Source organism: Salvelinus sp. IW2-2015, linkage group LG4q.1:29 (assembly GCF_002910315.2).
Source record: "Salvelinus sp. IW2-2015 linkage group LG4q.1:29, ASM291031v2, whole genome shotgun sequence".
NCBI classification, from domain to species: Eukaryota; Metazoa; Chordata; class Actinopteri; order Salmoniformes; family Salmonidae; genus Salvelinus; species Salvelinus sp. IW2-2015.
Genome location: NC_036842.1, coordinates 87,513,402 through 87,535,865, shown reverse-complemented (window position 1 = coordinate 87,535,865; position 22,464 = coordinate 87,513,402). Strand labels below are relative to the sequence as shown.

Sequence of the window (22,464 nt, the reverse complement as noted above, 5' to 3'; positions counted from 1 at the left end):
CATACTGTACAGTACCTCTATTACGAGAGATTCACAATTTACTTGGATAAATCAGTTGCATTTCTCTTCATCAGTTTCTCTGGATGTCTTGCTCCTACCTGATTTACAATGGCTGTTAGTTGGCTCTTTGATCTGAAAATCATATGATTTATAATTGTTGTGGATGGCACCTTGGTTCTGCTTTGATTATTTAGGCAATTATATTCAGCTAGTACAGTGTACATCCAGGACATAGATCTGCTGTGTTCTGACATGCCCACTGCTAAAGAGTCTATGACTGGAGTGACCTAGCTCTGCAGTGCCTCAATAAGGGACTAGTAGAGGGGTTTGTGATATCACAGCCATTAAGATAATGCGATGGTAATTTCTGTTCTTGTGCCTCTGTTTACACTTCATCAATTTACATTTTGATTGAAATAAACGCAAGAAAGGCAGTTTTCTTGCTCTTCTTGATGCATTGATGTCAGTCTTACATGTTCATTTGGGTGGGATTATGTGTGTAAAGTAGTAAATAACCTCAGGCTGGTCATGGCTCACATCAACACCATCATCCCAGAATCCTTAGACCCACACCAATTTTCATACCGTCCCAACAGATCCACAGATGACGCATCAGATGACGCTTCTCAATCGCACTCCACACTGCCCTTTCCCACCTGGATAAAAGGAACACCTATGTGAGAATGCTGTTCATTGACTACAGCTCAGTGTTCAACACCATAGTACACACAAAGCTTATCTCTAAGCTAGAGACCCTGGGACTAAATACCTCCCTCTGCAACTGGATCTTGGACTTCCTGACGGGCCGCCCCCAGGCGGTGAGGGTAGGTAACAGCACATCTGCCATGCTGATCTTCAACACTGGGGCCCCACAGGGGTGCGTGCTTAGTCCCCTCCTGTACTCCCTGTTCACCCACGTCTTCGTGGCCAAACACGACTCCAACACCATCATTAAGTTTGCTGACAACACAACAGTGGTAGGCCTGATCACCGACACTGATGAGACAGCCTATAAGGAGGTCAGAGACCTGGCAGTGTTGTGCCAGGACAACAACCTCTCCCTCAATGTGATCAAGACAAAGGAGATGATTGTGGACTACAGGAAAAGGAGGGCTGAACAGACCCCCATTTACATCAACAGGGCTGTAGTGGAGTGGGTTGAGAGTGTCCACATCCCCAACAAACAATCATGGTCCAAACACACCAAGAAAGTAATGAAGAGGGCACGACAACGCCTTTTCCCCTTCAGGAGACTGAAAAGATTTGGCATGGGTCCTCAGATCCTCAAAAAGTTCTACAGCTGCACCATCGAGAGCATCCTGACCTGTTGCATCACCGCCTGGTATGGCAACTGCTCGCCATCCAACCATAAGGATCTACAGAGGGTAGTGTGTACGGCCCAGTACATCACTGGGGCCAAGCTTTCTGCCATCCAGGACCTATATACTAGGAGGTGTCAAAGGAAGGCCCCAAAAATTGTCAAAGACTCCAGTCACCCAAGTCATAGACTGTTCTCTCTGCTACCACACGGCAAGTGGTACCGGAGCGCCAAGTCTAGGTCCAAAAGGATCCGTAACAGCTTCTACCCCCAAGCCATAAGACTGCTGAACAATTAATCAAATAGCCACCCGGAATATTTACATTGACACCTCCCCCCACCCCGCTTTGTTTTTACACTGCTGCTACTCGCTGTTTATTATCTATACATAGTCACTTTACCCCCTACCTACGTGTACAAATTACCTTGACTGACTTGTACCCCCGCACATTGACTCGGTACTGGTACCCCCTGTATGAAGCCTCGTTATTGTTATTTAATTGTGTTACTTTTATTTACTTTTTTACTTTAGTTTATTTAGTAAATATTTTCTTAACTCTATTTCTTGAACTGCATTGTTGGTTAAGGGCTTGAAAGTAAGCATTTCACGGTAAGGTCAACACCTGTTGCATTCGGCGCATGTGACACATACAATTTGATTTGATTTAAGAGGAAGGTAATTCCGTGACAGGACGTATGTGTTCATGATCACATCAAACTTAGTTGATTAAGGGTGTAGTGTACACAGTTCTAGTCAGACAGCCTGTCAAGTCATTGGTAAAGTGCCATTTTGTCACTTTCACACACTTAAAATGTGTACATATTTTTGGCGTCTGATTAGTGTGTTTGTACCCTAAGGGTGATTTTACAATCCCTTGCATACCGTCTTACAAATGTCATATGTCATACAAAGGCCAGTTGTGTTACTACGCTAACGGCTTCAGTATCTCACATTATCTCACATTCAGTATCTCACATTATCTCACATTCAGTTTCTCACATGATCTCACATTCAGTATCTCACATGATCTCACATTCAGTATTCTCCACATTCTCCACATGATCTCACATTCAGATCTCACATGATCTCACATTCAGTATCTCACATCATTCTCACCATTCAGTATCTCACATGATCTCACATTCAGTATCTCACATGATCTCACATTCAGTATCTCACATTGTCTCACATTCAGTTCTCACATATCTCACATTCAGTATCTCACATGATCTCACATTCAGTTTCTCACATGATCTCACATTCAGTATCTCACATGATCTCACATTCAGTTTTCTCACATGATCTCACATTCAGGTATCTCACATTATCTCACATTCAGTTTCTCACATGATCTCACATTCAGTATCTCACATTGATCTCACATTCAGTTTCTCACATGATCTCACATTCAGTATCTCACATGATCTCACATTTAGTTTTCTCACATGATCTCACATTCAGTATCTCACATGATCTCTCACATTCAGGATCTCACATGATCTCACATTCAGTATCTCACATGATCTCACATTCAGTATCTCACATGATCTCACATTCAGTATCTCACATGATCTCACATTCAGTTTCTCACATGATCTCACATTCAGTATCTCACATCATCTCACATCCAGTATCTCACATGATCTCACATTCAGTTTTTCACATTATCTCACATTCAGTATCTCACAAAACAAAACCCTAATACTACTGTTAATCCAGACATCAACCCCATTGCAGACAGCAATGGATCAACATAATCCTTTTTACCACGAAATGAAATATTTTAAAATCACAGAACTCTGAGAGGCATAAAGCAGTTCAATTAACAAGCAATTTTCAACTTCAAAATGAGAAGAAAATTGGACGACTGACAAATCGTTTGGGGTTTTGGTTTGGGTTTTTTCAAAAGCCTCAGCTTTTATGCCTCTGACTAATGCTGGAATCAAATAATTAATATGAAACTTTCTATGATCTTGTTATTTCTGTTTTTGTCAATGACAGAGTTGAGTTCATTGTTTGATCCCTGTGATCAGAACGTTCAAGGACCACTGAAAATAGTTAAGTTCTTTTAAAACAACTTAGCACTGACAGCATGAGAAAATGAACACATTTTAATCAATTAATGTGTCATGTGTCATGTCGCATTATGTATTCAATATAATTTGAGCAATTATCTCAATATTATATTCCTTCTTTTGAGATACAAATATTACATAGACATTTGATAGATTATAGTTAGATACGTCCATTGTTTGCTACTAATGCTTGGTATAAAAAGAGTGCAAGAGGTTCTTACTAGTCATTACTAGTCATAATACATTGATAATTAAATGAAACCATTCTCAGTGGTGTTAAATGGACTGTGGTGCAGTAGAAGGTGATAATTGTAAATTAGGTTGTGTGGTGTTTCACTCTCTGTGAATAGAGAATATGTGCTAGGCTTTATCAAAAACGTAAGTGTTCTACAGCGCAGATATAGTCGTTCTTATAACTTTTCAATCAATAAAATCAGTATTTGGAAATGAATAAAGAGCAATCGAGTCATTACAGACACCTCTCTCACAAACAGGGCACCAGAAGCTTTAAAGACTGCACGTACATGCATGACATTCTAAACCACAGCTATTTCAAGGACCTGCACTCTAATATTGAACATACTTTACATCTCAGTATGTTTAGTTTGTAACTCAGCCATTGCTGTCTTTAGCATCGTTCCCAACCCAAGACCATCCTAATCCACAAATAACTGTTTGTCCAAACTGGCCTGTAGTAATTGCTAACGCTGAGGTTGCCACAACAGGAAGAAAAAAATACAGCAGTACTGTAATTGTCATTTTGCGAGGCTTTTATCTCCTGCTGATCTGATGTAGACAGGTAAACTCATTGGACCCAGTCTAACTCCTGACTCTTTGCTTCTCCCCTCTGGGATATTGGCCAGTAATGTGCAGTGAAAAATACACTTTGAGAACTTTTTCATTCTTTTAAGAACAAGCTATGATATGCCCTGTTGGCTTCTTTTCACCATTGGTCCTTGTGCTTGCCAAAGGCATCTGAAATTTCCGAAATAAGCAAAATATGTACTAATGTACTATCTGCCAACATCAGCCAGGGTACTATAAATGCAAAATCATGTAAATGTTGTGTTTGTTGTGAACTATCCCTTTAATGGTTAATACAGAGGGTCAGGGAAAGTAATCAGCACAAAGCTTGTTACCAAATCACAGAAACGGAGTGCACCTACATTACATTAACTAGTCGTTCATAAGAACCATAGATACAGTAGCTAACAATGTGACCTCTCATATTCTGTTGTGCAATATCATAACCAACATCTTCAAGATGTGGGATCTCTATAGACATCAGAAAATACATTGAGGTATCTGATTTTCATCCAATTTGGGCTAAACTGCCTGCTTAAAGCACTACACCCCTTGTTCATTCAACGAGTCGGGCAAGGCACCAGTGACAGGGCCTTCCACATTGTAATGTTCAGTCTCTTTCATGATTGCCAGAGCTACTTAGAGGCTTAGAGAGGGGGGGAGAAGCAGGCAATTAGTGTGTGAAATAGATATCCCCGGCTTTTCCACCACCAGCCCTGGTTTGCCCAGAATACACTATGTTACCTCTGTCAGCAAAACCTTGACAAGCTTTAGTTTGTGCTTACCTAGCGAGCATCTCCAGTGAAATCGATGGAATCCCTAATGGAGTTTTAGAGAAATGTTAAGAATTGTTAAGAAACATGCCTTTATTGTTGCAGTAAAGAATGTACATTTATATATATATATATTTTTTAGCTTAAATGGCTTTCATTTTACATGAATGATAGTGACTACCTGCACACATATTGAGAAATATAGAGTTTGGCTTCATATGCTTTTGGAATGTATATAAACATACAGTAACAAATAGTCTAATGCTCCAAAACAAGAACACAAATAAATATAGTTTTCACTTACATCTCATTGTTCTTTTGTCATTTTGATGAATCTCTGTGTGACATTATATCTTATAGCTTATGAAGAAAATATGAATAGATAATGCTTTACAGTTTATAACAAAGGCAGACTGGAAAAATTCTACATCTACAAAGGTCTGCTGAATGTTTTAATATAAAACAATCATTTTATGTTTTGTGTTTTGGTCAATCTATTAATACTTAATGAAGTGTCATGCAATGGGCACGTCAAAAGTAGGAATAGTAAGAAAATACTATTATCATTTGAAGTAGCAAATGTGTCAGTGTAACTCATTGATTAATACAGTATCAAATTAGTCCACCAGGCAAATAGTGCATATAGTGGGATTGTCTATTGCCTTCTGAGGTGAATCCAGAGAGGCAGACATCTCAGACATCAGTGTCCAGCGGTGGCAGGATCATGTCCAGACAGGGAGACAGTGAGTCCTGACTGTGTGTGGAGCTGATCCCTGTGTCTGAGTCTGTGTCTGTAACATCTGTAGGGGACAGGCTGTGTTTCAGTCTCACTGCCTGTGGAACAATGCATGGGGCCGGGCATTTCATAGTCCCGAGCCTGGGCGTTTCCTGCACGCTGTCCCCCACCTGCAGTGTGCTCAGCTGGGAAGCCAGCTGCCAGCAATCCTGGTCCTTGGAGAACAGTGTGGATTCATAGCCCTTCAGCTCCTTCTCCAGCTGGGCCGTTTGGATGTGAAGGGACACGCCGGTGCGCAGACTAAGCCTCAGTTCGGCCTGCAGTCTCTCCAGTTCTGCCGCCTCCCAGGACAGGTCTGGGTCAGAAGTTACCCCTGCCGTTGCCCCCTGTAACTGAGTATCCTTGTCGGGGACCTCCGGCAACGCTAACATGGCCCTCGTCAGCTCTACGTCGATGTCCTGGGACAGCTGGGCTATAAGCTCCTCGTGCCTGAGCAGCTGCATCTCCAACTGGGCCACACCGTCACTAGTATACACGCACTCCTGCAGCAGCTCCTGCTCTGAAACCCCTGGCTGGCTGTCCAGGTTCTGGTTGTGGCTGTGGGGGAAGGAGATCGGGGAGAGTGAGGAGAATCCCTCATGGAGAAGCTCTGTATCCTGTTGTCCTCCCTGCAGCTCCATCTCAAAGCGTTCCATCTCACAGTCCAGCTCCCTCATCCTCTGGATCTGATGCCGGATGGTGTGGTCCTGTTGGATAAGCAGCTGAACCATCCTGTCTATCTCCTCGCTGCCCGGAGAAGATCCCACTACCCTCTTCTCCTTATGGATCTTCTCCAGCTTCCTGAAGGCCTTCTTTACCATCCGTTTCTGCCTCTCCACTGGCAGTGACTGGGAGTACTGGGCCGGGCCTTGTTCCCATCTCTTAGCCCCCTTAGCCCCCTTCAAGTTGACCCCTTTCTTGCATCCTGCTTGGGGTACAAAATCGCTGGCCTTGACCAGGGTGAACTGGATGAATGGTCGCTGGTCTCCCCAGGCGTTCCATAGCCTGAGGATGCGGGTTAATGGGGGCAGAGCCCTCTCAAAGCCTTTCCACCGCTCTAGCAGGCAGAAGTCTTTAGGGTCGCCGTGCAGAATTTTCTTGCTCTCAGGGATGGTCTTGTGGTCGTCCAGCAAGGCCTGCACTATGTCAGCACACGTGGTGTGTTTGGTGACACCGCACACCACCTTCTCCTCATCACACACAGACACCTGGATCTCCTTTCCTAGCACAGTTTCCTTGTCGTCTTTGTCCTTCGCTCTAGGAAAAAGACAAATACAAAACGGAATAATTTTGGTAAGTGTTTGAATAGTCAACAGGTTCTGATATGGTACGACTTGGTTATACTGTATGTGTTAGACATCAATGGGTATAATTGAAATAACCATTGAACAGCATGAAATGTCCCAGAATGTAATGATGTGCAATTATGGATAAACCTCGTTTTTGACGTGTCATTTCATTAGCCTAATAGCTTTGGGAAAAAGCACATCCTATGGTTGGTTGGTGGTCATCAAGGCAGTCGATGAGCAGAAAACGTAGTCACTCAATTTGCTCAGCACTCCGCTTCTGATTCTATGAAATAGTTACTCATCCTCTTACTCATCAGACATGATCACTTTATGATTCCGTTCTGAGCTATTTCACTCCAAAGCCCTCATTATCTTTTTGTCTGGACCATAAAAACCTGATAAAAAAATCGCCTAATAAAAATCGTCTTTTGATTATGTCCCTTGTTAAACTCAATGTTTCATTCCTTTGTCTCCTTTCCATGATGGGAAACCCCCATAGTCACGGGCAGTTCAGATCAAAAGAGGCAGCGCAGATACCAACACAATTAATCACATTAAGCAATAATCAAACGTAATGTCCAGATAGCATTTTGTGACATGGCAATTTTGTTGCAGTACAAGGCACTGAACATTGTAATGTTTAATACATGGTAATGTTAACATCGGATGTCTTCAGTAGCTCAACAGTAGTTGACTGACTAATATGTTTCAGGCTAATGTCCCTAGAATCTAATTTAATATCTCATATAAGAACATCTAAATAAGTCCTGTAACTGCATCATATGTCCAAAGGCCAGATACTGCAACATTCCAGTACCAAAGTATCCATATCGTTCTCATTGTATGTACAGTGGCTTTCATTCTTTAATTCCATGACATCATAGATCATACCACACATGGTTTTGGTTAGGGTCTGATATGGTAAGTCTGGTCCTAGTCTTGGTATCTGGTACTGACTCCATTGTCTGACTGTTGGATAAAAGGGTATCTTAGTCTATATCTGTTCTGTCTGTCTGTGGAGGGATAACCTTCTCTGACCACAAGATCCAGGTTGGGCTAACATCAAGCTCTTCAGGCATCCTGGAGGCAATGTCAATCATCCCTCTACCAGGCACGAACAAAGCTTCAGAGTGGCCCCTGGATGACACAGCCCACAGTAGTTACCTGTTCAAAACGACAGACGCTAACACACATCTGACGCACATGTCTACTGTACAGTCAGTGATGGGAGAAATATACAATAAACAACCTCATTCAAAAAGAGTTGAATGGAAACACCAATCCCCGCTAGCTTAGCTCCTCGTGAAGTGTTGGGTCGAGCTGATATACAGTGCGATATCACCACGTAGTGTTACGGTTTCCAACGGGCGTAAAAAACACACAGGTGGAGCATTGTGTAAACTCTGAGCTGAACGAGGCCTGAGGAATGCGATATGTATGCAACAATGCAACAGGCTAGTTAATGGTTATGGAGACCCTTGGAGATGAAAAGGGAATGCAAATACCTGAGCTATGCAGAGAGAGGGAAAACAATCTCCTCGACACGCCTCCAGCATTCACAGACAATCACCATGACGACTTTGACCTAACCATTCCTCCACCTCTTCCCTTGGAAACCCAAGGAGCACTCAGTAACTTGAGAAATTGGAGACTCTCTTCTGTCTCTCGAAATGTAAAGACTGCCTTCTCCTTTCTCAGTGAGGAGAACAGTAGAGTATGGTAGATATAGTACTGTACACTCCCATGGAGCCTTTCCCCCCCAAAATGTACTGAAAAATACATTTTAAAAAACACAGAAAAGTTGCATAGACACGTGAAAACAAGCATGCATTCACGCATACACACATACAATTAGTGTTATGGTAGGCCAGCTGACCTAAACCCTCAGCTGTGCAGGAAGTCACAGGAAGGCAGAACACTAGAGGAAGGGAAGCACCTGTGTTTGTCCTGCAGGGCCACAATCAGTGGAACAACGGCAACATCCTGCTACTTCCTGACAGAATGCTAGTCTATGGACAGGGAGGAGGAAAGCATGAATTCCATAACTAGAGCTGTGTAAATATGGAACATGAGGTGCACACCTAATGTAACATGAGCAAGGAATATGGGTATATTGTGTGAGTATGTCTCCATGGATGTCATATTAACAGTGAGCTGTGCTGGGAATAGTTCCCATCCGGTACTGATACATATTCACATCATGGTTAGTGGCATAGTTAACTGGCCTTTTTCTTACGTTTGAGGCAGCACCCGAAGTAGAGACCTGTGTCAAAACGTGTTCTGTCTCAGTGAGGAGAAGAGGAGTTTACAACTTGCTCTCTCTTACTCTGAGGACAACCATGTTTACACTTAACTGGTGATAAGATAACAGTGAAGTCGGTGCCAAAACAGTAGACATACACACTGTGTAACACTGGGAACTGTATGTCTCCTCTCCTCTCGAGCCAACTCCCTGCCTGGACAAATACAAAGTCTGCATGGGCCAATGGGTTGATTTAATCAAAGCCAATACATTCATGAGGGCTGTGAACTGGTGTGTCACTTCATATGCATAGCTGGGGAATATGTTATGGTTTGGGGCAGGAACGTATGTGGGCGCCCTTACAGGTCTACATTGATAAACTTATATACAGTACTTTATGACAGAAATGTACATGAATGTGCTGATGAACTTGAGTGTGCCAATCGTTAAAAAAAACGAAATACAAACTACACACAGTCAAAGTCTACATACACGTAGGTTTTATATCCTACTTTATGTCATTGCTAATGTCAAATAAATCTGTGTCATTCAATAATTCCTAATTTAATAGGGAGCTAAATGCTGAGTAATCTACAGAAACCTGATCAAGCACACTTGACCCCTGAGTAGATGTTGGATGTACATAAAGGCCTGTGGTGGAGGAGAAACTCTATTCTATTAAACTACCAGGTGATATGCAGTTTGTGTGTTTCTGTGATCTACGTTGGAACACCACAGCATTTATAGTTCACATTGCTAGAGGACTTCTTGTTCCCTAAGACATATCATAAAAGTCATTTAATACAGTTAAAATGATCTCATCAATTTAAAAACCACCCTTGGCAAATTTACACTGAAGAATCAAATGCATTTTCTTTAAAGTTTGAACAAGTCCCAACAAGTGAGACCAAATTATTAGCGCTACTCTATGTCACAACGTGTTGTCTGAGGGACACTATCAACTAGTCAAACAGGGAAACATGGATCTATTGATATTCTGTGACAGTTGCCCATCTGTGATACTATGAACGTAAACATTTGTTGAGCTGTTGTTATCAAGACTAGTTTGAGTGGGAAGTGACTACACTAGATTACAATATATCGGTGGAGACTGTTGGAAGGAGCTATATTGGAGGAAGGGCTAATATTAATCGCTGGAATGGAATAAACGGAACGGTTATGTTGCTTTACATCCATATTCAAAGAACATAGAAAAAGTAACAGAGCCTGAAGTGCAAGACAGGAACGGTTCTTGAAAGAGTTGTAGTAGTGTGAATGCACCAGACAGTTTCACATCTAAATCCTTCTAAAGATACTAGAAACCATCATCATCTTTCATATGTAATCCAAGCCCATCCATTCAATTAAATAAGGCCCAAAGAAAATGGGAGCGAATACTGTACTGTACAGTAAGTGGGGTTAATCCTGTTTGTGTAAAGCCATGTCCCACAGGCGGTTTCCCAAACACAAATAACTATGTGGAGGGCTGCTATCATGGGACGAAACAGGAGGAGACTAGGTCTTCTGTGTTCCAAATGGCACCCTAGGGGCTGCCTCACAAATGGCAGCCTACCTTATTGGCCCTGGTCAAAAGTAGTGCACTAAATAGGGAATAGGTTGCCATTTGGGATGCAGCCTGGAGAGGCACACAGTTCTCGGCTCTTATCTTAAGAGGATGAGGGATTTGGAAGGAAATAACATCACTTCTCTATCTGGGTTCGTTGATCTCTAGGATGACTCCCAGTCAGATAGGCATCTGGGAGAAAAGACAAAATAATCTACGCCCTTACCCTATTCTCGTCTCTCCCGGGCCGGTGCAGCACTGGAGAAGAGTCCTTACTGTATCATATGGTTGTGAAGAGAAGTGGCATCCACTTTTAAAGGAAAGTATGTTGTTTTCAGACTGTTTCAATGGGTCAAATCTGAATTGTCTGACTCTCAGGGTAAATTGTCTTCATCAAGTTTTTAAAAAGTTTTTTTAGTTTTTTTAATCAAGTTTATTTTATATATATATTCTTTAAAATTTCATCCAGCTGAACATAACCAAGCTTCCTGTCTATCTACATCAGGGGTGTCAAACTCATTCCATGGAGGGCCGATTGTCTGCTGGTTTTTGGTTTCTTCTTTAAATTTGTGACCAATTAAGACCTAGACAACCAGGTTAGGGGAGTTCCTTACCAATCAGTGACCTTAATTCATCAATACATTTTCAAGGCAGGAGCAAAAACCTGCAGACATTCGTTCCTCCGTGGAATGAGTTTGACACGTGATCGACATATTCTAACATGTTTCAATGGGTCAAATTTGAATTGTCTGACCTTCAGGGTAAATTAATTTGATCCAGCTGAATATAACCAAGCTTCCTGTCTATCTACATATTCTGACATCGAATACAACTACAGTATATCATGCTGAATATTTTTTCCCCTTTAGGATATATCTAAGCCAATCTTTAGGAATGAATCCAACTTGGTGTATCTCCTTGCTACACAACTTAAATTGACATATCTAGAGATCTGAAAACGTGAGATAATTATAGTTGGCCAAGGTGCTGGGTAATTACTACACAACATGAAAAAATGACATATCTACTGAGGCAACTTGAGCTGAGACTGTTTGAAGTCATCAAAGACAGTCGGACTAGACAGATAAATACTTCACTTGTCGTCAGCTGTGTGTGCAATGAAAATACATTAGTGTCAGACTGGTGCCACTGCCACAATCAGGGTTAGCGATGAATGCCTGAAGAAATGTGTAAAACATACTTTTCTTCACTTCGACCGACATAAAACTGCATCTATTTTTTCTCAAACTTAAAGTGTCAGCAAAGTTCATTCAGCCAAACAAAAGCAATTTATTTATTTTTCTCTATAAAAATGTTTTAAGATACTGGAGTAGATTGGAGCTGTTCCAACAACAAGCATCTTTCCTGCATCCTAGATGTGGACCTGCCTAAAGCATGACCACATGCAAAATATCCATTAAGCAGGGAGGCATCAGATGGTGGTTTCAGATTAACCACATCAAATGCCTGCATTCAGGTATCTTAACAACGAAACAATTATTTATTTAACACAGCATCGCTCGTGGCTAAACAACAAATAGATATTTTTTAATACCTTTCAATGTACAGGGGTCTAGCCTATCTGGGACCATGAAACATCAAAAAGGGAACATAGCCACTTAAGGAAATTGCTCAAGCAAATTATACAAGTGTCGATGACAGGATACCTCTAAACTTGAACCAGGAATGCTCTCTCCCACTAAACAGTCTCTCAAGTAGAAACGCTTTATGAAAAACTATTTTAGGTTTAATTACAGATTAGTCTGCATCTTAAGAGCAGGTCAACTCTTATTAGATTCCATATTATACGCCTTTCTGTCTGGCATAAAACTCCACACCAAAGTCTACAGGGATATTTTACGTTAAATATTTTTTTATTATCATATAATTTTTATGCAATTCCATGTCGGACTAAACATGTGTTGACATTTTGTGAACATTTTCTCCAGTGCACAATGTTATATGAACCCTAGTAATAGCTGATGTGACATGGCCTTGAGTGTCAAAACAAACCTAGGCAAGGGTTTACAATGTGGTGGCGTAGGTATTATTCATGCCCTGAAATGTATGTGTTCTTATGTTATTACCATGTTATGACCCCTCAAAAGTCACTACTGTCATGATTTGTCTGACTGACTGACAGGAGTCTGCTCACAGTCATCTGTTCATCTGCAGTGTCTAGAGTTGGTCTGACTTAGACATATTGACAGCCACACTTTCCCATCACCACACACGCACCGCACACACACACACACACACGCACCGCACAGCACATCAATCGCACGCACGCACGCACGCACGCACGCACGCACGCACGCACGCACGACACACACACAAACACACACAACACACCACACACACACACACACACCACACACACACACACACACACACACCACACACACACACACACACAGTCTACTTACAACATTAAAATGGCCATTTCACCTGCTTACAAAACAAAAACCTCCCACAATTTCAACAACAAAAAATGGCACCATTTACCTTTACTGAGCAGGAGAACATTTTAAATGCAAAAGAGTGACAGTATATCAGAGTCTGGACGAGATGCAAAAATAGCCTATGCTGTTTTCTCTCACATCAATAGATTCGGAAATGAGAGCTGAATTGTTGAACAGCCACATTGGTGGTATTTTTGGTCAGATGGATAAAACAATTATGTACGTAAAATAAGGAATATTTAGCACCCGGCAGAGGAGCATAAATTCCCTCCTCCACATGTTAAATGTGCCTCATATACAGTATTCTACAGTTCTGAATGCAACAGGTGAGAACTAAAAATTACATCTTTAAAATTACCTGTTTTTCAAACGCGCTTTCAGAAAGTTCTTCCCGAATGGAGCCATAGCAAACCGCTCAACTGAAACACAATTATCCAAAATGCTGCCAAAATGGGTTACAGCCACTGCATGGCAGGACGTCTGTGACTTTTTCACAAACTGGTGTAGGTTTGTCACTCACAAAAAAGTTGAACACTGTCCCAAATCGGAACGCTTGTCATAGCGCACTTCAGTGAGAGGCCGCCCCATCGTAAAACTGAGGGTGGCGTTTATCCAAAAAGGAGGCGTAAATCTCAGCCGCACTTATTCTGCGCGTTCAAAACGGTTCTTTATAATGACCAACACATCAAAGCATACATTTGCCATTTTAAAAGAGGACAGAACAGAAGCCAATATAATTTTTTTGTGGGGGGGGGAACTTTCTATGTTATACAGTGGGAATATCGATATTCACATTTCTGTTAGAGAGAGCAAATCATTCATTCGTTCATGTTTTTTCATATATGGACTATTTTATCCCTGTGTTCACTTGAGAATAGTCGTGTTGGTTAATGGTTTCCCACAACCCAGTAATTTATTACAGCCCACTAGGCAGCATATGAATGCGCGATGGAAGAGCAAGTAGACATAATTTGCTTGAGACTGACGTCTAGCGGGAGTGCATTTTCATCACGATAGCATGACCTATGTATGGTACAATTAGACTATACATCATCGATGTTTGGGATTACCAGTAGCCTAGGGTTTTTGATAGAAGTTGTTAATATATTATTACACAAAATGGTTATTACACAAATAATGTATTTATTTATTTCAAATGTATGACAATGGAATCGTTGGGGAAAAAATTAAGAAAACAAATATAATATAATAATCACACACATTTAGTTTGATAGTTGAATATGGTGAAAATAAGCCTATAATACAACTCATATAATAAAACTCCCTATACCCATAGTAATAACTTCACAGCATTTGGTCTCAAGGTAAGAAGAGTGATACAACTTTAATTTTACCACATTGATCTAGGCTTGATAAGACACCATTAAATCCTAATTTAGACACCACCTAAAACATCCAGAAATAAGTGGTAGAAAAATATTGGGGTTTATAGAGTATTTGTAGAGCCCTGAGAGTGTGTCTCTGAATCCCAGTGAGACAGGGGGTCCTCAACTTCAGACACACAGCTCTCCTTCACAAACAAATCAGAAAACCAATCAGTCTACCCACTCTAAAGTAATAAATATAACCAAATATGAAAATAACCACATCTAGAAGTTGTATGATGCAAAACCCTGATGTGTGACGCGGGGATGACGTCTGATGTCACGATGACACAGCGCCAGGGCTCATAGGTTGAGAAAGAGGGGGAGAGGGTGATGAGAGAGAGAGAAAGGGGGAGAGGGAAGGGGGAGAGGATGAGGAATGGAGGATGAAGGAGGGAGGGGGGGGGGGGGGGGAGGTGGTCCTCTGACATCATTCTACCTCTTATATACTGAGGGAATGGAGTCCAGTGTTCTTCACTTCATTCATTCTACCTACAGCCAGGAGGACACAGGCACACACTGTCACTGACAGGAAAAAGAGAACACAAGGAGAAACAGACTGAGTGAGTACACTCCTTCTCCACCTCCATCTCTGTCTCTCTTTCTGCATTTGACCCCTAACCCTATGGACTTGGGTCCTGCTTAGCTAGCTGGATTCAGAGTGTGGGATTTTCTCCAAGATGCAGGCACAGTTGGCGTTTGTGCTTCTCCTCTGTTTGACGTGTGGCATATTATGTTCAGGTAAGCACAGGCATCCTTTGATATCCTTTCCTAATGATGCTAATTGATTTGCTACCTTGCTGAATGTTATATTGGTTGCATTGTCAACTGATTAGGTTGGATTTAATCTTGAAAGAACAGGACATATACTCAGAGACTACGGACTAACTGAATTCCTCTCAACTGAAACATACTTTTGCAACAGGTGGATTTCACCATGCACACTATAGTTATCTTGTCCGTTCACGTCCATTGATTACTCTGACATTCCTATCAAGAAGACACAACCTCTCTGAGATATGCTCTGAAATAGTGGGTATCCTCTAAATTCACCCAATGTTGTCAGATGATTTTGTTATTTATATGTTTTGAAAGTATTTAGAGTCCAGAAATGACATTACTTTATCACATCATGTTTCTTTGAAATTCTACAAAATGTAATTCACCAAAATCCACAACATAAGTTTAGTAAATTGAAGATAATCTATTACATTGCAGCAAAATTTGAATACAGTAAATTCATTTTCAACACATTTTTGGTGTGCATCATTCTGGTGGGGTAGATCTGCAGAGATACAGGGTGTGCATGGGTTTGTTCTAGCCCAACACAGAACTATCCATCTATCCATTTAATCAATGCCCTAGCCTAGTTGTCTCAGGTGTTTTATAGTTAAGACAGCCAATTGAAACTTTCCAGGATCAGGGTTTGTGACCACTGGGTTAATTGATGCATTAACACACATCTGACTGTCTGCTCGTTGATTAGCTCTCTCTATTTCGTCTTCTTCTCTCTCTCGTCGCATCTTTCTCTTCCTCTCTCTCTTGCTCTTTCTCTCCCCCCTCTCTCGTCTCTCTCTCTCTCTATCTCTTCTCTCTCTCTCTGGCTCTCTCTCTCTTCTCTCTCTCTCTCTCTCTCTCCTCTCTCCTCTCTCCTCGCTCTCTCCTCTCTCTCTCTCATCTTCTCTCGTCTCTCTCTCCCTCTCTCTCTCTCTCTCTGCTCTCTCCCCCTCTCTCTCTCTTCCTTTCTCTCCCCCTCCTTTTCTTTCCCTCTCTCTCTTTCTCTTTTTGCTCTCTCTCTCTCTTCACCCCTCTCCCTTTCAAATCATACTGGCTAAAACAACCTGTTTTATACCGTTTTTCCGAGAGTATAACCGTGACGTGACAGTGTTCTCTGTTTGTTTCAGTCTTTATTATAGCCAGTCTTGGAGAGCCCTCATTCAGTTTTTATTATAACCAGTCTTGAAAAAACCTTGGCACCTCGGGTGTTTAGTGATCCTTACTAATTATACCTCAATTACATAAGCCCTTTAATCCTCTCAGAAAGAAACAGCACATTGTTCCGTTGAGTTTATTAAATTAACTGATGTTACTGTAGGGTGTGGGCGAGGGGAAGGAGAGGATTCCGATCTAGCAGCACCCAAAAGAGCCGTAGCCCTTTCCTGCAGTTAATGACCAAATCACCATCTAGTGGCCTCATGGGTGGAATGTTATTCATATATTTCATCATTTCATCGTTAATAAACATATATATATATTATTCAACTGCAGAAAATCCAGTGTTTCTACCTGTATGTCAAACGGTTTTGTTATATTTCAGTCTTCTGTGATGTATATAAAGTGTAATATTGTGATGCAAACTCAAAATTGAATATATTTCAACTCTATATCTGACATGGTACAGGTGTCTTCTTTTTTTACGCCCATAACCATGTCTGTAAAGTGTATACTTTTGTTTCAAAGTAGATTTGTTTAAGACTACCAATAAACACTGTGTGACCCTGATTTAGCCCACTACAGTATTAACTTCCTGGCTCAAGGAGCAAAAGTGATTTGATTGGACATCTAATCAAAGTTTGGTTATCTGAACTCTGTGACACGCTTCAAAATGGATGTCAAAAATCTTTGAGCTTTTCTTGGTCGAGCTTTATTGCACCTTTAGCCAATGTTGAGGGTCAGGCTCTAACAGAAAGTTATTAGGCTTCAAATCGGCTTGATTAGGCTATGAGGGCTACATTTGCACCAAACAAATCAATTCAGTTGGATAAAGCTGTTGAGGTAAATGCTAGAACAACATTAAGTCAAGGTGATAGAAACCAAGTTTTTATTATGGATTGGAGCACAAAATACCTATATGATACCTGTATTAGTATTGTTATATGCCTACCTGTATGATACCTTATGTATCCTTATTGTACCTGATTGTATTATATGACCTACCCTGGATGTAATGATACCTAATATACCTGGTATAATACCTGTATTAGTTATTGTTATATGCCTACATGTATTATACCTGTATGATACGCTGGTTATGAATCCTTTATTAGTATTGTGTATATGCCTACCTGTATCCCTATATGATACCTGGTTATGTACCTGTGATTAGTATTGTTATTATTGCTCCTTTTACCTGTATATACCTGTATTAATGTGTTACTACCTGTATATACTGTATGATCCTGTATAGTCCGATATACCTGTATTAGTATTGTTATGTCCTACTGTATGATACCTGGTATGAACGTGTACGATACCTTTATGGGTACCTGTATTAGTTATTTGTTATATGCCTACCGGTAGATATGATACCTGTGGATGTACCTGTATGATTACCTGTTATTATATTGTTATAGCCTACCGTGATGAACTAACACCTGCTACTCCACTCTTTGTTTGTGTCTTATCTGACCGATGTTGACCCAAGACAGCGGGCCTGACTAGGCGAAAGAGGACCATATTGAGCAGTCTCTTTACTTCAAAGGATTACTTACTGCTTCTCTTTGCACCTGTCCAGATCTGACGTGTGTGTGTTTGTGTGTGTGTGTGTGTGTGTGTGTGGTGTTTTTGTTCGTGTGTGTGTGTGTGTGTGTGTGTGTGTGTGTGTGTGTGTGTGTTGTGACGCGCTCGTTCATGGGGCTGGATGGCTGATAGACCTGTCCCTTTAGATGATCTCATTCTTCCTCTCTGGGTTTTCTGTTTCAACTTGAATTGTCCTCATTTTGATTCTCATTTGTTCATAGTTTCACAAAGTTCTTTATTAGGATAGTATGGTCTTGAAAAAAAAACATAATGTTCAATCAGTAGCAGTCATAAATCTCTAATACACCAGTAAAGCTTTCAAATACTTCAATACTTTTGAACCTCACACATGCATAAACACTCGCCACGCATTACACACCGCACACACACACCACAGCGCAACCCACCACACACACACACACGGCAAGACGCACAGCACACACACACACACACACAAGCAACACACACAACACACACACACACACACACACACACACAACACACACACACACCACACACACACCACCACCAACACGACACCACACCACACACACCACACAACACACACACACACCAACACACACACACACACACACACACACCACACATTATAATGGGAATTTATATTATAAAAACGGTTTAAATTCATTCAGGTATATAACTAATTATTACTTCTTCTATAAGGGTATTTGTCATGGAACTGGAACTAGTGGAGCCTGGAGACTGATTACCTGAGCTAATACCATTCAGATTGTCTCTGACAGCAACATAGCGCCGTGCGGCCGACACGCACAGCACACACCATGCACACACACGCACACGCAACACGCAGCACACCACACCACACACACACACACACACACACACACACACACCACACACACACACACACACACACACAACACACACACCACACACACACACACACACACCACACACAACACACCACACACAACACACACACACACACACACACACACACCGCTCCCTACTCCCACTCTCAGTCTTGATAATGAGGAGGACACACTGAGACATGACTATGACAAATAAACTCTGTGATTTATGGTTTATAAGGTTCCTTGGAGGGCTGATTGTAATAATAGGTCGCCAGATGAGTGATGGAGTGCTCAAGAAGACACTGGATAGACAGTGTTGTACTAGACGTGTTGTATTAGACAGTTTGTGTATTAGACAGTGTTGTATTAGACAGTGTGTTTATTAGACACTTGTCTTTTCCTTTTTCCTCTTTAGATTTACACATACACACTGGTTCCTCTTTAGATGATACACACATTACACATGGTTCCTCTTTAGATTATACACACATTACACATGGTCTCTTTAGAGTATACACACATTACACATGTTCCTCTTTAGATTATACACACATTACACATGGTTCCTCTTTAGATGATACACACATTACACATGGTTCCTCTTTAGCTGATACACACATTACACATGGTTCCTCTTTAGATGATACACACATTACACATGGTTCCTCTTTAGATGATACACACATTACACATGGTTCCGTTGGGGATAAATTTGCTAATATCTGTTGAAATAGGTTGACTATTGTTTCCATGACACTTGTTGGTGATCTTATTTGGCAGCTGTTTGACAGGCCATAAAAAGACAACTGCACAAATGATCAGTGGTGTTAAACAACAGTTTATTATTTAATTAGTATCTGTCATGTCAATTCTTAACTGCTGCATGTATTCCCACATATTTTACTAAACAGAAGAGAAAAGAGTGGAATTAGAACAGGGAATTAGACGGAAGGTCGCGTTGAAATTCAAAGGTAATTTCCGACATTTACAGTGTTTACCGTGAGCCGACATTTACAGTGTTTACCGTGAGCCGACATTTACAGTGTTTACGGTGAGCTGACATTTACAGTGTTTACCGTGAGCCGACATTTACAGTGTTTATCGTGAGCCGACATTTACAGTGTTTATCGTGAGCCGACATTTACAGTGTTTATCGTGAGCCGACATTTACAGTGTTTGCTGTGAATTCAGTCTCCGCTGACGCAGGAACATTGCCTTTAAATTTTCGTTGAGCTGTTTCAGTCAATCAATTGGTGAGTAAGGTGAGATTAACTTATTCTGGATAAACCAGTAGCCAGTGTCTTAAAGGAATAGTTCATTTAATAATGGCTGATGTAGTAATCTAGCCAGTGGATAATCTCGGCACCCATGACTGTCATGAAAGACTAGCCATTGACAGACAATTCAATAGAAATGGGGACGGGACATTTAAAATGGCAGTTAGTCACACTGCTGGGGATGCAGGCATTATTGGACCATTCCTGCACCATAAACACGGGATCCGCCCCTCAGTCCCTCATTGATTAAGTGACACTGAGCGAAAAGATACTGACGAAGGACGAGACCCAATTAAAAGTGAACCTACCACTCGTCTCACAACTCAATGTGTTAATAAACGGTTCATTTGGAAGTAAACAAGACCTAATTTGTAATTGTAGGGTTTTCTAAATGTTAATATTGTCAGGAACTCACAACACTATCCAGCCAGACTGAGGTGTCCTTTCTGTCTTGTCTCTGGAGTGGTTTATGGCTCAGACTGCTCGGTACGATACATATCCACTCTATGCCATTTCTCCCCCCTGGCCTATAAAATCCATATGTAATATCTAACAACTCCTCTCTCAACAATGGCGATGGCAGGAAATAAAAGTGCTATCCTTTACCATCTATAAAAGCAAAGCTGATAGGTGAGATGGGGTTTGAGGTGATTTAGAAGCTCCAATCTTATATTCCTTATGACTCTGTTCATCATTGTCAGTGACAGCCGGGAGTGAGTCTGGGCTGTGCGCTGTTAGGGAGTCGGCCCACGCACAGGGGTCCCCACAGGCAGCGGCAGGGGCTTCACACCATCCAATACCACACGCTCAAACTAGATTATGATACAGCCGGCTTGGAGCTAGATAAGGTTAAGATCTGATCTGTTGCCATGAATTGTGAGAGGGAGCAGAAAGCACAGTTATGCACGCACGCACGCACGCACGCACGCACGCACGCACGCACGCACACACACACACAACACCGACACACACACACACACACACACACACACACACACACACACACACACACACACTGTCTTAATTATTTCTTATCGTCTCCCACATGAAACAGAGCAAGCAGAACGCCCCCTACTGGCATGTGTCCCTGGTGAACGTGTGCAGGATGGTGAACAGCCTGATAAACAGCCGGTTGTGGAGAGAACAGGAGGAGTATAACACTGGGGATGAGCTGGGGGAGAGGCTGGCCTCCCTGCTGGAGCCCTTGGATAAGCTTCTCGATCTACAGCACATCTGCAGAGTACTGCAGCCCCGAGAGGTGAGGGACGGACACAGGGATGCATGCATACATACTGTACACTGGGATATACAGACGCTAAGGACTGGATTCGAAGGTGTCGGAGGTGGAACTGAATTAGAGCTGTCAAATCCACAAGTGCCTTATTGCGTTACGGACACTGCCATTGGGTGCAACGAAACCACACCCGACTATAATCCAACAAATCCCATGCAGACGCGTTACAAGTTCAAACACTCGAATTAGACTGACAGACTACAATCCCCCCATCCAAATTAACATGAAAACATGCATTAGCCTCACATCAACGGTTTGACATTTGAGAGTCATTATTTCTACCATGGATAGAGCCTACACAGTCTAGTACCGTTTTGAACTAACGCAGGAGGGATAATAAGGAAGAGAGTGGTTTGTGACGTAACACAGGAGCCACTCCCTGATTTGTCAGCTCATACCACAGTTACACCTCCATTACCGTCAAAACATCAGCTCGATCTGATTGACTCAGGCCACATACAGGGATGACCATACCAACACCTACAATGACAGAGGCTGATACACAGCAAAGAGAGCAATTTTCCCCATTTGAATAGAAAACACATACACACTTTGCATACACACATACAGAAAACAAGCACAGGGATGAGCGTTGTAGGTCTACAGAGAGCAGTGCGCACACAAAAGACATATAAACAGGGCCACACACATATCGCTCACCCACGATGAGCATCCATCCCTGGGCCCTGCACAGCGCTAAATACCCACGATGAGCATCTATCTCTGAGCCCTGCACAGCGCTAAATACCCATGATGAGCATCTATCTCTGAGCCCTGCACAGCGCTAAATACCCACGATGAGCATCTATCTCTGGGCACTGCACAGCGCTAAATACCCACGATGAGCATC

At 41.8% G+C, this 22,464-nt stretch overlaps 2 protein-coding genes across 2 annotated transcripts in view; one reads left to right on the top strand and one right to left on the bottom strand.

Moving 5' to 3' along the window:
- Positions 1–5,564: 5,564 nt before the first annotated feature.
- On the bottom strand, positions 5,565–13,813 carry rassf9 (Ras association domain family member 9). The gene is made up of 2 exons (XM_023986038.2): positions 13,662–13,813; positions 5,565–7,003 (listed from the first exon to the last, which is right to left on the bottom strand). Exons 1-2 carry the CDS (start codon positions 13,706–13,708, stop codon positions 5,665–5,667), a joined length of 1,386 nt encoding a protein of 461 aa, XP_023841806.1. The 5' UTR covers positions 13,709–13,813; the 3' UTR covers positions 5,565–5,664.
- A 7,552-nt stretch (positions 13,814–21,365) lies between these two features.
- Positions 21,366–22,464, top strand: part of nts (neurotensin) — a 6,522-nt gene continuing 5,423 nt past the window's right edge. The window contains exon 1 of the mRNA XM_023983176.2: positions 21,366–21,578. Coding sequence (XP_023838944.2) covers positions 21,366–21,578 — 213 coding nt within the window. The remainder of the gene's footprint in view (positions 21,579–22,464) is intronic.

Bases quoted from the DNA above. Each gene is read 5' to 3' on its own strand.
- rassf9 (XM_023986038.2), bottom strand. From the start codon at position 13,708: ATGGCTCCATTCGGGAAGAACTTTCTGAAAGCGCGTTTGAAAAACAG. The intron at 7,004-13,661 runs GTAATTTTAAAG...TCTTTTTCCTAG, and splicing joins AAAGCGCGTTTGAAAAACAG to AGCGAAGGACAAAGACGACA.